This window comes from Pantherophis guttatus, chromosome 1, assembly GCF_059756535.1.
Source record: "Pantherophis guttatus breed Tessera chromosome 1, ASM5975653v1, whole genome shotgun sequence".
NCBI lineage: Eukaryota > Metazoa > Chordata > Lepidosauria > Squamata > Colubridae > Pantherophis > Pantherophis guttatus.
Window position 1 is genome coordinate 191,566,015 of NC_142063.1, and position 18,518 is coordinate 191,584,532.

The following is an 18,518-nucleotide window of genomic DNA, read 5'->3' on the forward strand; positions in this document are numbered from 1 at the left end:
AATGTACTAGATAAAGATTTCTCCATCCTTCGAGAAGATTCCTCCATTGATGGTTTATTGTTTCTTTGGTATCGCAAATCAGTCTCATAGGAGAGTCAAAATGAAACCACTGATTATTCAACAATGAAGTTGTAATATCTGGTAGATGCTATCCTCCTTTGAAAGTTATGTCACATTTTGAGACATAATTGCTTCTCTAAAGCACATACTAAAATATTTGGCAGGTTTTGGAGTGAGATAGTATAGGGAAATTAATAAGATGCTCTTATTCAATTAGCTTGAATGTGCTTTCCTGGGGAAATGTAGTTTCCATGGAATGTGCTTCTTTTAACTATTGTATTTAGTTCATGTTTCTTGCTATGTAGCAGACAGCCACAAGAGGGCGCTACAGGGCCACCTTTCTATCCTGAGGGGGGTGGAATTGGGTGCAACAGAGAGATCTTTTAAACTGGGAAGTAAAGGGTTGTAAATTGTGATAAAGCTTACAATCGAGGCTGGATTTACACAATACTTTAAAGCGATGTTTTTTCAAATTCTTTTTCTCAGGATACTTCCCACTTTCCAAAAATTATGGAGGACCCCAAAACAACTTTTGTTTGTAAGGCTTGTATTTACCATATGAAAAATTAAAATTGACACATTCACTGCCACTTCACACAATTGTTTGATGGGATTTTAATATTGATTAAACATAAGATGGGAAAAACTTTGATTTCATGGATTCCTAAGAGAGTCTTGGGGCATCCCCAGGGGTCCTTGGACCAGCAGTTGAGAAATACTGCTTTAAAGTTATGTATGCAAATATTCTGAACTTTATTATTTATTGAGCAAACTTTACTAAGCATATGGTTTTCACCTTTGAGAAGACATGCAGAGAGTCTAGTTCTGTTATCAATCTTTATCCTAAACTTAATCACCATTAATGGATTATATCCCAAATCACACTGGAGTTCCTTATGCTTGCTAACCTATTAGTTGGGCCTAATTAACCATTAAAACCATAAAACTCCTGAGTAAATCTGCAAACACCTCTTCTCCCTGTGTTTCAAGATCTTCCACAGTAAAGAGGCCTTTAATTGTTAATTGAGGCCATTTGGTACCTTTAAATCTGATGAGATAATAGGGAACATTTGAGCAGAGGAGATGCTCAAAGAGAAAGACATGCTCAAAAAGAACAGTCTTTAAAGTTTCCTTTTTCTACCTAGAGCAAAAAGCTAGGAAAACAAAGGAAGTTAAATGCTCTAAATTCAAGAAGCAGAATATTTCATAAATGCTCTAGAAGGGAAACAACTGCATGAGCGTATATATATACACTCGTGCATTCATTCTATCATATATAGGCATCTATCTTCAATGAAGGTGCTTGACAAATTATTGCAATGCTTTTTCTTTTGTTATTTTTTGCTTTTTTGTTGGGAAATGGTTCTACCGCTCAAGTTCCAAGGGTTTTACAGACTCCAAGTGTTGATGGAGTAAAAGACAAGGAACTGGTAAGTAGAGCTATTGCACTAAATGTCAGAACAAAGCACATTTTTATATGAATTTATTATGAACATGCCAAGTATCTAGGAGACCCTTATCTCAAGTACCACTACAGGCTAAATAAATGCATCAGTTTGTTGGCAAACTTGGTCTAACCTAACTTTGAACTTTGCAGTAAGTCAGAATAAATTGAAATATTGCCATGATTGGAATCAAGGAAGAATGCTTGGATCTTGCCTATATTATGCAAGCCCCTGAATGCATGCCTAGATAAAAACATGATTTAATTCTGGGTTTTTATTTATACAGACTAAGGTTTCTCTTGAAGTACCCCAGCAAGTCCAAACAGGTAAGCTTTAAAATCTCTATAAATAAAGTGTTAGGTTTTATGTGAATTTTATGTGAATTAGCTTAAACTTGAAGTGCTGCTCAGAAGCTTAAGAAAAAACATACGAACTCCAGCAAAGCTTTTCCCTGTTCCTAAACTACTTGGATTCAGATAGCAGGATCAATTGTTTCTTCTGATTTGTAATATTAATAACAAAATGAACATTATACACCTCCCCATGCTGTTTTCCAAAAACACATATCTGCAATAATATTGAAAAAACAAAATAATTATGCAGAATAGTTTAGAATCAAAAGCAAAAACACACACATGCACACACACAAACACACATACTGTAGATATAAATATAGAATTATCTGCATATTTAAAAAAATCTAGTCGCCAAATATGAATTGTATTTAGTGGTTTGGGAGTCCCAATGTGGGTGCCAAAGATTAGAAAGGCTTTATCATCATAGCAATCTTTCATACATTACATAGGCATTTCTTCAGTGGGGTGGAAGGAGTAAAATTCGTCAATTTCTGGCAATCCTAGCAGTAATCTGTAGATTTTCATCACTTCTTTACCTGTAAGTGTCTTCTGTAACTAGGATGTGTTCCTCTGATTCATGCTACCTAGCACCTCTAACATCATATGTTTATTTACAAGTATGCCTCTGGGTACAGAAAATTAAAATGGCAGGAGGTTCTAGCTCAGTGCTTGAGCTGGAAATGTGTTCCTCTGTCCAGGAGAAAGTTTAGAGTGAAGCTTGCCAAGCACATCATTGGCTTTGCTATTAATGTTTATTCTGATAATAGTAACTTAAAATTATCAACCCTAATCAAGTCTCCCAGTGCCACAGGAGAAATGTAATTTCCAAGTCAAATTATAAATTCCAGTTTGGAATGATCATAATCGCTTTATTATGTGGACAAGTAGCAAATTGGCACAATTGTATTGTCCTACTTTGGTTGCACATTCTCTATCTCCCCTGACAGGAAGGAATAAAATGACTAGCTCTCAGAGTTTGGAACCAAAAGAGTTGAGAAGTTCCCCCCAAAATGTTCTATTTCATGAAACAATGAGCAGAGAAATTGGCTTGGATCTTGCTACCAAACATAGAAGAAAATTGCACGGTTATAAAATTGCAGTTATTCTTGTATGAAAATGACTTACTTCTCTCTTTGGAGACACACAAAAAAAGTGAACTGATAGATCAGCTGTGTAGAACTGTGCCAGTTTTCAGTGATGCCAAATTTGCTACTGAATGGAAAGTTGGAATTGCACCCATCCTTGATGATTAAGCCACTATAATGTTGGATAATGTTGGTACTATTGTAAAAAGTTTTGTGGAAGCAGCCAGTCATCTAAAAGTCATTTCATCTCTGATACTGCCAAACAATAATCTGAAAGCATTGCATTTGAGTCCCAGAATTTGTTACCAAGAATCTTCTAGAATTGATATTTCTCATATTTAGCTTCCAAAATGACACATGAATCAGACAAGTTTAGGTCAGAAGAGAAAAGGAGTTTCCTTTGGAATTTAATTACCAAACCCAAACCATATCTTAACCCTAGCAAAACCACATAGTTACAGAATTAGAAAGTTCCCATTTTATTTCTTTAAAGACAGAAAGCCCTTGTCCTTTTCTAGCTGATGGACGAGAACCAGGGGTGGGTTCTACTTACCTTTACTACCGGTTCGCAGTGGGACCGTGTGTATGTGCTTGCTTCGCGTGCGCGCACAATTCTGCACATGCACAGAAGCATTTTGGTGACGTCGGGGTTGGTGGGCGGAGCCTCCTGCCAGTTTTACTACCGGTTCTATAGAACCGGTGTGAACCGGGGACAACCCACCACTGACGAGAACTTTCTCATGACACAACCAGAGCAGCTCTTCTGCTTGCTATTCCCAAACTAGAAGATGGCCTCTTGGCATCAGTGACATACATGTAATACATGTATACATGTAATGCATTATTCAGGTGCTTATTATAATTCTCCATTGGTCTTCAAATGCTTGGCACTCATCTAAAAGCAATAGGAATGAAAAAAGTAGAACAGAATTAGCCCAGGACTCTCTGTCTATACTGCACACTGTCACCAAATTTATCTTTGGAGTAGAAAGTCCAGGCACAATGTGAAGCCACTGCAGTTATGTGAAATCATTTAAGTGTTGTAGCACAAAGGTGATTCAATTGGTGCCATTTAAAAAGATAAGGTGATTGAATTGAGGGCAGTTCCATGATGCTATATTTAAGAGTTAAGGATAATCAAACCAGTAGTGGCTCATCCTCTTAAGAGTTGGTAAAACAGAGAATTGCATTGCTTGCAGAAGTATTGGCTTCAAGAATGGGCACACTCAGGGGTGAAATGCTCGTGGTTCGGACCGGATCGCCCAATCCAGTAGCAATGGCAGTGGGTGGTTCGGAGAACCAGTAGCAGAAATCCCTCCCCATGCCCAGCTGAGCCACGCGATCATCAGAGGCCTTTTTTTTAACTTTTAAAAGCATTTTTTCTACAAATGCTTTTAAAAGTAAAAAAAAAAAAGCCTCTGATGATCGCGCGGCTCAGCTGGGATCATCAGAGCCTTTTAAAAGCATTTTTTCTACAACCTCTTCGGCTGAAGAGGTTGTAGAAAAAATGCTTTTAAAAGTTAAAAAAAAAAAGTTGGCCACGCCCACCCAGTAACATTACCCCCCACCAAGCCACGCACACAGAACCAGTAATAACAAATTTTACATTTCACCACTGGGCATACTAATCCACAAAAAAAAAAAAAAAATCCAGTTCAAATACACTTCAAGGCTATGACTGAGTTGAGGCTAATGGTGCAAATGTGGCTCAGATTGGGGGCCTCCCCTCTAATTTGAGGCTAACCAAGGGATTAAGCCCCAATGAACACAGTTGGAGAATACATGACTAAATACATATAGCATTGCTGTGGTTTTGGAATAGGTTAAATTGGAAATGAACCTCCTTCTTGTTCGCTTGAAATATTTGTCATGTTAGTTTTCAGTAATGGAATTTTCTATTGATGTCTATCTGTATTTATATCTTCTGAGGATTCATTCTTTTAATATTTCCTACATTTTGATTATTGGTATACTGCTGTGTTGTGCCTATTATCTAGCTGCATTGTAGTTTAAGACGCAGGGATTGTCACCTTTCTGCCATGGGGTTTAAAACATTGCTTTCAAATATCAACTTTGCTTTATTCCTTCCAAAATGTTGCTGGCAAAGTTGAACCATTAGATCAATTTCAGCTATTTATAGCCACACTTTGCAAATGAGTAGAATAGCCCCCAAATTGAGAAGAATCCAAAAGTTATGGGGCAATTCACAAAGAAAATAGAAAAAATAAGAAATTGTACAGTATTAGTCTAGCCCAGTTTTACCAGTTTGTAAAACTGCCTGGATAACTTGTCCTACCTAAAAGAGATTGTCAGATCATTATTTTTCAGATTTTGTTGGTGGTGGTGCGAAGCTGGGTCCAACCCATTGCAACCCCATGGACAACGTTCCTCCAGGCCTTCTTGTCCTCTACCATCCTCTGGAGTCCATTTAAGCTCACGCCTACTGCTTCAGTGACTCCATCCAGCCACCTCGTTCTCTGTTGTCCCTTTCTTCTTTTGCCCTCAATCTTTCCTAGCATTAGGCTCTTCTCCAGTGAGTCCTTCCTTCTCATTAGGTGGCCAAAGTATTTGCGTTTCAATTTTCCAGATAACATGCACCTTTCTCACACTGACTTTAAAGGTCGTGTCTTGTCTTAAATGTTATGGTTTTGCCTGACTTTTGTCTTTTTTTTAACAAGAGAACTAGTCAAGTGAAGGAAGGGATGATGTGTATATACAATCACTTCCTAGGGGAAAACCAAAGCATTTAATCTAAACACCAATGAGAGTCTGACTACTTTATTCCTGTAGTTCTAACATTCTAGCCATGGGGAAATAATATTTGCAAAATGAAATGAGATAAATTCAATAACTGTTGTCAAGATTGCTACTCCTGTTGTGAAATATTCCAGCAAGACTAGCCTATATCTTTTACTAGTATAAACCAGACTTGATCAATAAAATGATGGTAATGCCATGTCTTTATGTTTCCTACTGCAGAATTGGGAATTCCTTGGCTATCTGTGTATCTTCCTGTAAAAAGTTGCCATGTTATTTTGAAAGATAAAAGAGGGACTTTTTCTCCTCCATCATTAAACAGGGCTGAAACCAATAACTGGTGCAACTGGACCATATGGGCTGGTCCTCACAAGCATATCCTGATTTACATAGAAGGATTTGAAGGAAAGTCAAACTGTGATGACAATCAGGATAGAATCTTATTCCAAGGAGTTTTGTCAAGTATTGAAAACAAAGTAGTTTATGCCTGCAGAAATCACGGTACTCTGATTTATGCTACTCAAGCAGTAGCCGTCTATGTAGTATTTTTGTCAGAAGTTTCTTCTCAGAACCAAAGTCATAAGCACTTTAAAGGACGGTATTATATATTTGAAGATGATGTCAATTCTACAAGTGGTGAAAAATCAGTTTTGAAATCTAACAGCAGTTTTGGATCTAAGTCATATGTATTGCGTAGAGGACATAGTTTGAACTCTACAGTGACTACTCCAACGCTTGGCAAAGAGAATTGGCTGTCTGTGACAAATGAAAAGACTATTAAAACAGGGACAGAAACATTTTTAAAACCAGCTGTTGGCAAGCATATGCATGTTTCTCTCTTGAAATCAACAGAAACAGTTAGCTTAAATCCATTTGATTTGAAGAGAAGGCAAGTTACAAAACCATCTGTTGACAATAGTAGGACTTTGAATGAAAGTCCTACACTAGTATCAGAATCAAATGATGCAGAGAATGAGGGAGAAGCTTTTACACACAAGCCAGATGTTTATTCAACCTCTACACGCAGGACTCATAATCCTCAAACGATGACAAAATTGGAAGCAACAAAAACCCATGGAACTATGATTGAATTTGTCAGTCCTCGGAATGATGGCTCTACAACCACAAGATGGATGACAACACAGGTGAGAAGTACTGAAGGGGAAATCACGAATGCTGTTACTTTTCCTCAAGTCTCCTTGGAAGAACAGAGAATTCCAGTCCAATCTCTTAAAAGTATCCCAACAAAGATGCAGAAACAAATGCTTCAAATGCTGCTTTCTAATTCTGAGGTCTCCAAGAAAAAGGCAGATCTAACGGGACCTCCACAACACTTGGAACAAACCAAAATATATAAAAGAGAGCAGATGGACAATCAAGGGCATACAGTGGAGAACAGCAACACTGCTGTGCAAATAACTGTATCTGAAGGAATTAAGGAAAGTCCCTCCAAGTCTACTATGGAAACCAAGTTCCATCATACCCTGACTTTAGCCTCTACTGATATGCACCCTACTCCTTCTTTGAAGTCATTTAACAATTACTTGATGAGTACATCCACAACTGTGAATCCCAAAGTTATGCCTTCAAATTCGCTGATGAGAACTCGGATAAACACAGCTTTTACTATACAATACAAGAAGTCCATAAACAGGAATACCAAGCATTTGCAAAAGAAGCAGACGAAAACAACTCTTTTGTATTCCCCTTCTAGTTGGTTGCCAACCAGTAGCATTCTCTTGAAAGTAAAAAATAAATCCTATGGTAAGTCCTGTTCTTTAAACTGTTTTATCTCCATGCTGGATCTGATAAATGCCTTGTGCAGCTGAACTCTGTTGGAAGAGATACAGAAATAATCCCAGAATGAGTTGTTTATTTAAGAAAACTTAATTACACTGAAGTTGGAATTCTCCGACCACAATAAATGTAGTACATGAGCTGCTTCATATATTCAGTATTCACTAAGTCTGGACCTTCTTAAGAGGTCTTAAGATCTTAGAATACAGGTAGTCCTCGACTTACGACCACAACTGAGCCCAATTTTTTTTGTTGCTAAGTGAGACATTTGTTAAGTGAATTTTGCCCCTTTTTATGAACTTTCTTGCCACAGTTGTTAAGTGAATCACTGCAGTTGTTAAATAAGGAATATGGTTATTTAGGGAATCTGGCTTTTCCATTGACTTTCCTTGTCAGAAGGTCGCAAAAGTTGATCACATGACCCCAGGACACTGCAACTGTCATAAGGATCATTCAGTTGCCAACCATTTGAATTTTGATCACGTTACCATGGGGATGCTACAACAGTCATAAGTGTGAAAAACGGTCATAAGTCACTTTTTTCATTGCCATTGTAATTTCAAACAGTCACTAAATGAACTGTTGTAAATTGAGGACTACCTGTACTGGACAAATATTTTTCTACCTCCAACTTCCCCTTTCTGGAAACCACTAAAGCAATGGGTGACTACTGCAAAGAGCCATTATTAAAGCTGTAGTCAGATTTCAATCCTGGGGATGGATCTGAATCTGCATTAGTTACCTCCATGAATGATCTGTGGTGGGACTTGGATGGGAACAGTGATCCATTTATCTTAGCTACTGGAGTGATCAGCCATTGTTTGAGTTGAGGTAACATCAGTCCAATTCATCTTTCATCAGCCATGGAGACTTAATTAAACATTTTGGCTAGTTGCCAAGCCAGCTCACTTTATTTCACAGGGTAGTTGGTGTGAGGGAAAATATAAAGAGGAACTATTATGTACGCCATTTCGAGTCCCCAGAAAAGAGTTGGGATATAAATGAATAAATTTGCCCACATGGTTGTTGCTAACTGAGACTTTGATAGAATTGGAAATATTTCTGAGTGACAAATTACTGTATTTTAAAATGCTGGGGAAAAACCATCCTGTCCAAATGCTAGATGGATATCATGTTATTGTTCTTGTTCCATAGAGACAGATCCTGGATTCAGGTCTCATGAAAATTATTTTGCATTGAACTCTCAGCACAATCCTGGAGGTGAGGAATCCTCTTCTCTTCTCTTCTCTTCTCTTCTCTTCTCTTCTCTTCTCTTCTCTTCTCTTCTCTTCTCTTCTCTTCTCTTCTCTTCTCTTCTCTTCTCTTCTCTTCTCTTCTCTTCTCTTCCCTTCCCTTCCCTTCCCTCCCCTCCCCTCCCCTCCCCTCCCCTCCCCTCCTCTCCCCTCCCCTTTCTCTCTCTCTCTCTCTTTCTCTGTCCTTACTATGTTTTCTTAAACTTTGCTTTCTCCTTTGTATAATGACTGTTAAATTACTTAGCAATTGACTGTTATTAAGAAAAGCTACTTATCTTTAAAGTAAGTTCTTTTGAGAGTCTGATTTTTGCAAAAAAAAAAAAATTGGCAAAATGTTTGGAATTTATAACATTTGTTATCTCAAAGTAGGTCTATACAAAAGTAGTCTATACCAGATGGGGCCAGCTTTTCTGTCAGCTGTAACATTAAATTAGCAGGTTAAAAAAGTCTTCCTTGTTAAATATCAGAGCACCTATAAGCAATGTAACTTTAGTCTCCTACTCTTACCATCTCCTGTACTACCATCCTATGTGTAGAAAAGCTGTACCAAGCTGCTTCCTTATAGGCTTTTTTTTTTATGGTGTACATGTATATGTATTATTATCTGCCTTATTGTTTTTGGCAACTTTGGGTTCTTCTACAGATCTTCTATTTGAAACAGTTTTTGAAATAGAACAGAAAGGACAACTCCCACCTGTTGGAAGCACTCTGGAAAAAGCTTCCATTGATTCCATTAAGCACCAGGTAAGAAAATTCATGATGCAGAACTTATTTTAAAACTGGATTGGGGAGTGTGTGTGTGTAAATGTGGGTGTATGTGCATGTGTGTGCGCACATACACACACTGTGTGTATAAATGCATGTATCTACAGTATACACGCACAGTATATATACAATACACAAACAGAGACGCTCTTGCTTCATTTGAAGGTGAGGAGAAAAGCATTTGGTCTTGGCAAATCAATGGGATGTTAGTAACCAAAATTCACCTGGTGTACTGGATGTTCATGTTTCATATCTAATAAAATAATGGAACACAAAGATAACATTTAGAATAATTAAGGGCATTTTGTAGGCTTCAGTTTGTATTCTACTGGCTAGATCAGGTGTGGGCAATTGTGGCTCTTTTACAACCTGTGGACTTCAACTCCCAGAATTCTGGGAGTTGAAGTCCACAGGTTGTAAAAGAGCCACAATTCCCCACCCCTGGGCTAGATAAAAAGATACCGACATCTCTTAAAAGATGATGCTCCAGGTACACTCTGTTTATTGTTTAAAACATATTTTAAAATAATTAAACTCTTGGGGGGGGTTTCCAGGTACAAGACAGAATGAAACGCTTCTCTAACAAAATCAAAGAATTCAAATTAAAGGAAATTATGAGAAAAGAAGAAACTGAAATGGACAGGTATGACAACTGAATTACAATATACCTCAAAATCAAGTGTTATTTTCTGTCAGTTGTATTTCTATGTGGGAGGAGGAATTCGCAACAGTATTCCTTTAGGTCTTTTGTTAATTGATTCCCTCCTATCTGGAATAACATTGAAATCTGCTCTTTATTTTTTGCTTATATAACTTGATGACAAATATGGATAACCCTTAAAGTAGAACACTTTAGGCAATTTTCGTCTTTCAGATCTGATTGAATTACACTTTTCAATATTCCTGGTGAGTTACTGCTCCAAGGTTTAGGGAGGTGATAGCTAACTTTTTGGTTGAAAATAAGATGCTTCCATGTTTCTACGTAGATACAATGGCCCAAACCTTATATTTGCATTCTGGTTGCATTTAACATCGGAAGAAAAGAACATATCTCACTCACTGCATTTTCAACTGGAAGATCTTAATGGTACATTTGTGGGAGCTGGTAAGGTCCAAACTGTTTTGGTGAGAGGTAGGTGAGCAATTATTTTATTAATTAGGGAATATCAAATAAAAGTAGCGACTCCTGTCTTTGCAAGCTTAATTGCCTATTAATGGAAAACTGCTTTGTCCGTGCATGATAGATGTGAATGAATGCAACTCTGAAATTGGTTTATGTGGCAATGAGGCTATTTGTCTCAACGAATATGGAACATACTCCTGCCAGTGTAAAGAAGAGTACGAGGACCGTTCTCTGACAAAATCGGGTACTCTGTGTGTTCGTAATCCACGGTCAGGTGGGTCCTTATGATACTCTATCCCCATCTCTTTTTGGGATTTGGACACTAAAAGGTTCTATCAGTTGCTCGGTGATGGTTTGCTGTTTATTTGCTAAGGCATAAAAGAATTGCCCTTAGCTTGCTGCTTCAAAAACAAAACAAAACAACAAAACAAAACATTTGATCTAGTGGTTAAGGCATAAGATAGAAACCAGGAGCTAGTGACCTTGGGCCAGCCACTCCCTCACAGTGCTAGGAAGGATGCAATGGCAAATCACTTTTGAAATCTTGCCAAGAAAACTACAGGAAGTCACCAGAAGTCAACACAGACTCAAAGGCACAAAAATATCATCACATCCCATCAAATCATTACAACATCCTATCATCACATCACATTGCATCACGAAACATCACATGACGCAGCTGCCAAAAGTTCATAGTGAATGTGAGGCCGTTAGCAGGAGCCTAAGGTGATGCAATCTGTTGATCCTTCCCTTTCTCCATGTGGCTGCCCACCCCAAGGAAACGCTTAGAGAGAAATATGTTTCTGTCTGATAATGCTTCACATGAGTCACCCTGTGATTCAGTCCTTTTATGCAAAAGACTTTGCTATCATGGGCTTCACAAGCTAGAGACAAGCCACAAGCTGCACCGCCTGCTTGCCATGGATGCCTCTTTGGATTTGAAATTCCCTTCTCAGCACAAAAGTTTGTGGGGGCAGCAGTTGGTTTTTCTAAGAAAAAGCACAGTTTATAGGAAAGTTAAACAGCAAGCAAGTCAGGAAGAGTTTATCTTGACAACATTACTATGCATTGGTAGTTCAATTTGGCAACTTCCCGTGGCAGCTTCCGAGGCTGGTGGAGTAAGATTAGGCTGTTGTAGTTCCAATGAAACTCTGGAGAGGCTTTGATGTAGTTACACTTCGGCTCATATCATCTGAGAATGTAATGATGAAGCCGGACATGCTTTTTAAAGTACTCCTTCCTTGCCATAGTGTAACACTTTTGAAATTTGACACACGTGTGTGTACACGTGCGCGCATGCACCAATATTATATATGTGCATGCTAATTCAGCTGTCAGTCTAATGTTCCATTCCTGTTTCAGGTTGGCTTTCCTTATCTCTAGGGTATCAAATCTTATTGAGGCTTTTTATAGATTCTCTTCTTGAACGAACAAATCAAAATATTTTAATGATAGTTGCAAAATTGCTCCAAATAGTGCGTGGAGAGGTTTACTAACAAATGATGGACAGTCAAGCAGTAGTTTTCACTGAAAATTTTTCAATGAAAACATTCCAGCTGTGAAATGTGCCACAAAAAGCTGCATGTTCTTTAGAACTTACACTGGAGGAAATACATTGGACAGCTATAGTGAATGTAGCAAGCAACTGATGATATCTGGCTTAACCTAAATCTGCTTTCTCTGACATTACCTGGAAATGCTTGGCCTCATCCTGAAAGGCATGAGACGGAAACAGAGAAAATTCAGATGCTTGGTCTTCTAGAATTCCTAACCCCGTGATGGCAAACCTATGGCATGTGTGCCAGAGGTGGCATGCAGTGCCCTCTCTGATGGCACACGAACCGTTGCCCCAATTCAGCTCTGCAGTGCATGCGCGTGCACCTCCCACCAGTCAGCTGGTCTTTGGGTCTCTGCCGTGCATGCGCGGGGAGGTGGTGTGCATGCAGGGGTGCATGCGCTGGGGGGCAGGCACATGCAGAGGGCCATGCGCACATTGCATTTTGGGGGTTCGGACATACGCTTTGGGCACTCGGTCTGGAAAAGGTTAGCCATCACTGTCCTAACCTGTGCTTTAATCTGTTGATCAACATTACAGAGGGTCCAGAGATATTTTACTAGAAGAGTACTCAAATCTTCTGCTCAAAATAAAATTCCCTATCCCACTAGGCTTGAAATTTTAGATCTGGAGAGCCCCGAAATACGCCGTCTACGTTCTGACCTATGCTTAGTTCATAAGATTATTTACCAAAACATTCTACCTGTAAATGAGTACTTTAATTTCAACCATAATAAAACAAGGGCTATCAGTAGATTCAAACTCAATGTAAATCACTCTAATCTTGATTGTAGGAAATATGACTTCTGCAATAGAGTAGTAAATGTCTGGAACACTCTACCTGATCCTGTTGTTAGTCTCTCTAATCCCCATACCTTTTACCTTAAACTGTCTACCGTGGACTTTTCATGTTTCTTAAGAGGTCCCTAAGGGGGCGTGCATAAGCGCACCAGCGTGCCTACCATCCCTGTCCTACTGACCCCATTTATATGTAATCATTCTATGTGTTTATGGCTATGTTTTGCCTATTTATATCCTTTTATTTGTGCCAATTTTTTTTTCATGTGTCTGTGTCTATGTCTATAATGTTGAGCCATTTCCATGATTGGGTTGAACAAAACAGTCTTTTTTTTATCTGCAGGTTTGAACTCCTTCTACAACCACACTGAGTTTATTGTTGGAATCACTGTTTTTTGCATTACTCTGCTCATTGTAGTGATCACTGTGCTGTGTACTATCATAAAGAAAAGATGCATTAAAAGAGAGATGCAGTTCCAAGAGACTGTTTTGCCTGGGATGCCAGCAGAGCCCCAGCTGCAAACAACAACCTTTGATCATAATAACATCCGTCAACTCCTTACTCTGGACACTTCCCAGCTAAAGGTTAGAGCCAAACCACCAGAACTGCCCCTGCAATTGCGGGCTGGCCCCACTGAAACATACAGAGTATCCATTGAGCAGTCTGAACGTTTGTGAAGAAGAAAAAGAAAAAAATACAACATAAATTGCAATTAAACCCCTCCTTCCTCCCTATTTCATATTAAACTTTTCTTTGTTGTGGCTGAGCAGATGCAACTTTTTGTTTCTCGATTGATCTTACATAAATTGTTATACCTTTCTCCCTCTATCTATTTCCTCTTAAGTTTAATGGAAATATAATGCTGGAAAAATATTCTCTTTAGGTTTTTGAATACTGAATTGTCTGCCTGTCTTCATATGACAGATAAGAAATGAATGTAACTACTGTTTGTAGTTGTTAATAAAATTGGCATCTTGCTCTTCATGCAATTCTGTGCTTTGGTTAATATTTTGGAAAGTTGCATAAGGAATGGGAAAGAGTTCTTTACAGATTAACTAGATCCAAATCAGACTATTATGGCTTATAGAAAAAATATGGTTGATTGTCACATATGAAAGCAGCCTGTGTTTCAGCAGAACTATCTGGTAGAAAGTGTAAGGTATAATGTGGTTATCAGAATTTTGCTATGGCCTCAGTATTGGATTTCACTGGGGAGAGCCGTGCATTTTCTAACCATGGTTACAATTTCATGTGCCGGCTTTAGAGAATATTGCAAAATAAATCAGAAAACACCATTCCTGCTGATGTCCGTCAAATAATTGATTCATTCTTTAATAGTTAAATTGTTGGCTTGATCAGCTCAGATGCCTATATTTCTTCTGTAGATAGCTGTATTGTTTCACTGGCCACTGTTCCACAGTGCTGAGTGCAGGCACGTCATGTACAACTGATTCAGACAGCTGCTTTGTAAGCTACACTTTGCTCTGCCTTGATAGCCAAATGTCTATTCCCCCTCAATAATGATGCTGGCAAGTGGAACTGCCCTGGGCATTTTAATGAAGTCCAGGTCGAAAGCAGTGATTGGTTGATGCCTTTCCTCTCCCAGCAGCATTTCTCCACCTCCCCTGAATTGGAAAACCTATCACGGATCACTCTTCTATGCACTACAGTGAGCCTTTTTGGGATGATGAGAAAGTGGAAGTCAAAAAGCTGGCATTCTTCCTCCACCAGAAGCTATTATAACCATGCTGACAGTTTAATAATCGTGTTGAAAAAAAAATAAATGCCCTGTGCCCGTCTTTCAAGTTGTCCTAATGGCAGTACATCAGCCCAGAAGTGCTGTCATTTCGACTCGCTCTGAACTCACATCTTGTGTTATTTCAGGAGAGAAGCAGACATGTGCCCAAAATTGAAAAGCAGGTGGACCGATCAGAGGTGCAGTATGTGGGAGACACCAGTCGAGTGCCGTTCTCTTTCACTACCTCCTCAAGAAACCCCTCCCCCCCTTTTTTGTTTGCCTGCTGGCTTTGAAGATTGATGTCCACCACTGTTCCCACTGCTTTTAAAGGCAACAATAGTGGAGAGTAGTTTGTTGATAATCAGGCTGTTACTGCTTCTCTATTCCTGTTTCTAAAAAGATCTTTAAAATGGGAAGGCAGAAATTTCCAGTGCTTCCTCACAAGGGCAGAGTTAAGCAAGGAACCCATGCAAAATCTGACTTGGGCTTTCGAAAACACCAGGCATGCATTATGCGGGCAGATGTCTGTAGAATCCAGCTGTCATGTCATTCCCCCAGCATGAATCACAATGGTCATGGAGAGCACAGTGCCCAGCCATCAGGGGGCAAGGAGAAGAAGCACCGAAAATCATGCCTGCAGCAAGGCTTGTGCCAGAAGACAAATGGAAAACATTGTTCTAACATTGGATCAATTAAATATGAGGTTAGGCAGCCTCAGCTATAGACGGAGGACGAGGACAGGTCCTTAAAGTCTGGCATGTTCAAGATTGATGTCCATTGGCGAATATATGTGGATCAGTCCATGGAACTGGTGTGTGTGTGTTTCAGAGTTAATCTACTCTCCAATTAGAGCTAATTAGTGACTGCTAAAGGCTCCCATACACATGGCAGCTTCAAATCAATCACCTTTGCTTTCATACACTTTCTAGTAGAATTTTCTATTTCTTTAAATTGATTTGCTGTCTTCAACAAAATCTCCAGCAGCATAGTCTGTAAATAAAAGAATAAATACTTTTTATGTTCCCTGGCTGAGTTCTTTATCTTTTTTCTGGGATCATGAGAACTAGAAATGTATACTTTAAAACTACTATCTACTGTATTCTTGCTTAATTAAATTACAGAGGCGCACAGTCATTTGCTTAACACTTAGATGGCATCAGTTTAATAATGCTGTTAAGGCCTAGTGAATAGGGAGAGTGCATCATCTAAAATGGTATAAAATTCTTAATGTGGATAGTACATTGAAAACAGCAAGCATTTCACTTTCTGAAGGGTCATTTAAATTGTCAGTTTCCAAAAGAAAAGTGTGGGTTACAGGGTGCTTATAGCCCTTATAGCTCTTATTTTCTGTTTGTTCCTGTTTAAGCTTGGCTTCTGTTATCTTCATCCCCATCATTTGGCCTCAATTCATTAAATTCAGTTTTTTTCAGACTAAGCAAGTCCAAGTGCAAGATCCCAAGGTTTTGTCTCGAACAGGTTTTAAAAGAGCTTAATTTTCAGGGCATGCTTTGTCCACAAGAGGGCAGTGTCTTCTGCAGAATGAAACTTTCAGCTTTATTACAAGTTGTGCTGCATAAAGCATGCATTTCAGGTGTTAAATATCCTCAGGTCTCCTATTCTGCATTCTTAAAGTTAATATTTTTATACTCTGGAGCAAGCTAAGACATCAAAGGAAATGATAGCATAGACCTAATCTCTGCTCAGGATGTCTGCTCGCCTAAAAAATAAATCTTCATTAAGGGGAGGGTACTATGTGAGTTAGAACTTGATTTTGATTTTATTTACAATGTTTGTGTGGCTATTTATTCCCTTTCAATCTCTATTTTTTCAAAACAAAAACAATATATGAAAATAATACAGGTGATTCTAAAAATCCCTAAGAACTTGAACACTTTGCCTTCACACCTCATAACATGCCAGAATTGAGTAGTATTCCCTGATAAAGGATATTTCTGTCAAAATATTCTGGGACTTTTTTCTGTACGTAATAAAGAATGCATATTTTCTTATACCCCCTTTTCTCTATTTTCCACTGATTTCTTATCTCAAAAGTCTCTGAAATATATTTTACCTTTGTTGTTCTGTATTGGCATTGAAAGAATTTCTTCAGGCCCTTATGGTTTGAAACAAATACAGGTATAGTCCTCAACTTACAACTACAATTGAGCCCAACATTTCTGTTGCTAAGCAAGACAGTTATGGATAAAACTGATCCATAGCACACAAGTGGTTCGCTTAACAACGGGAGCATTTGCTTAATGACCACCACAAAAAAAGGTTGCAAAATCAGGTCGGCCATTTGAATGACCTGTTATTAAAACAGATTAAGACCATTACGATTTATTTTTTATTTTATTTTATTTTATTAGATTTATATACTGCTCTACTCCCGCAGGACTCAGGGCAGTGAACAGCCAGATAAAACACATAAATTACAAAATTTAAAAACAGTATAAAATCTGATTAAATAATTTGGCCCGTGACAATTTAAACAACCCTAATGTTTTTAAGACAAATTTAAAATTCATCATTTGAATTAAAACGGGAAAAGAAAAAGTTAGGCCAGACCGGCCTGTTGAAATAGGAAAGTCTTGAGAGCGCGGCGAAAGGTGCGTAGGTCCGGGATCCTCCATTATGGTCGTATGTCAAGGACTATCTGGGAAGATTTTTTGGGTGGGCATTGTAGAAAGAACAATTTAAATGGAGAATGGAGAATCTACTCTCCAACTTCTGGGAAAGAGAACACTGGAATTTATCCAATTACTCTATTCTTTTAAATATTCCATATATGAATACAGGTATAATTATACCTTTTGGATTTTGAAATTAAAAATAAGCTAACTTTCAGAATCTTTATGCAAAAACAGATACTCTTAAAATATATGTTAAGATTCCACAATTATGAACTTCAATAACTATAGCAGCTTATAAATCTTTCCATTAACCTAGGTGAATAGTCATGGAAAATTAACATTTCCCACCATTTCTGGCCATTAGCAACCCTAGCTGAAGATGTATAATAAAAGTTAAAGGGGTGAAAAAAAGAAGGGAAAAAAAATCTCCTTTTCTTTTTTGTTAGGTAATGTCAGGTATATAAATTTGAGACACTATATTGGAGACAAGTGGAAAAAAGGCTTAAGGATTTCTATTTTTACTTTAGGCGGGAATCAAAATATTTATTACATGTTTAAGGGAGTGTTACAAGTCTGCCCATATTCCTACTTGGCTATATTTAGATTCATCCTAATTTGGTGAATAAATGATTCCCTTGAAGAAAGTGTTCTGAACATACTTCCACGTCCCCCAATATTGCCACCTTTTGCAATTACACTAATTTTACAGAATACCATTTAATCTGCTCTTTTCTTTGGACTTAACTGATTATTTTAAAAAACACCGTAGTTGCTATAATAAGGGGAGGTTAACAAGCCAACACAACTGTATTCCCCTCACTCAATGCAAAAGCCATGCTCAAAAGACTGGCAAAATTCTGGTGGCAAAGGCGAAGAAGTTAGAAAGCAGGCATGCTCACACAACTGGAAAAATCCCACAGAGTGCCCACACAGAAGGCTGAGCCTTACTTTTTGCAGACTGTCTGTGAGGACAGACATCCATCTTTCATGTGGAAACGTTTTTGGAGCAGAACTGGAGCCTATCCAAGCAAACAATGCCCATCAAGAGCTGTGGTGGCGCAGTGGTTAGAATGCAATACTGCAGGCTACTTTTGCTGACTGCTGGCTGCCTGCAATTTGGCAGTTCAGGTCTCACTGGCTCAAGATTGACTC

The 18,518-nt window shown here is 38.4% G+C and overlaps 1 protein-coding gene across 1 annotated transcript; it reads left to right on the forward strand.

Moving 5' to 3' along the window:
• The first annotated feature begins 1,443 nt into the window (after nucleotides 1-1,443).
• Nucleotides 1,444-13,979, forward strand: LOC132711055 (uncharacterized). Its single transcript, XM_060689068.2, has 8 exons — nucleotides 1,444-1,831; nucleotides 5,926-7,467; nucleotides 8,656-8,721; nucleotides 9,397-9,497; nucleotides 10,073-10,161; nucleotides 10,505-10,650; nucleotides 10,763-10,915; nucleotides 13,338-13,979. The coding sequence occupies exons 2-8, from the start codon at nucleotides 6,528-6,530 to the stop codon at nucleotides 13,670-13,672; spliced, it is 1,830 nt and encodes a 609-aa protein (XP_060545051.2). The 5' UTR covers nucleotides 1,444-1,831; nucleotides 5,926-6,527; the 3' UTR covers nucleotides 13,673-13,979.
• The last annotated feature ends 4,539 nt before the right edge of the window (nucleotides 13,980-18,518 follow it).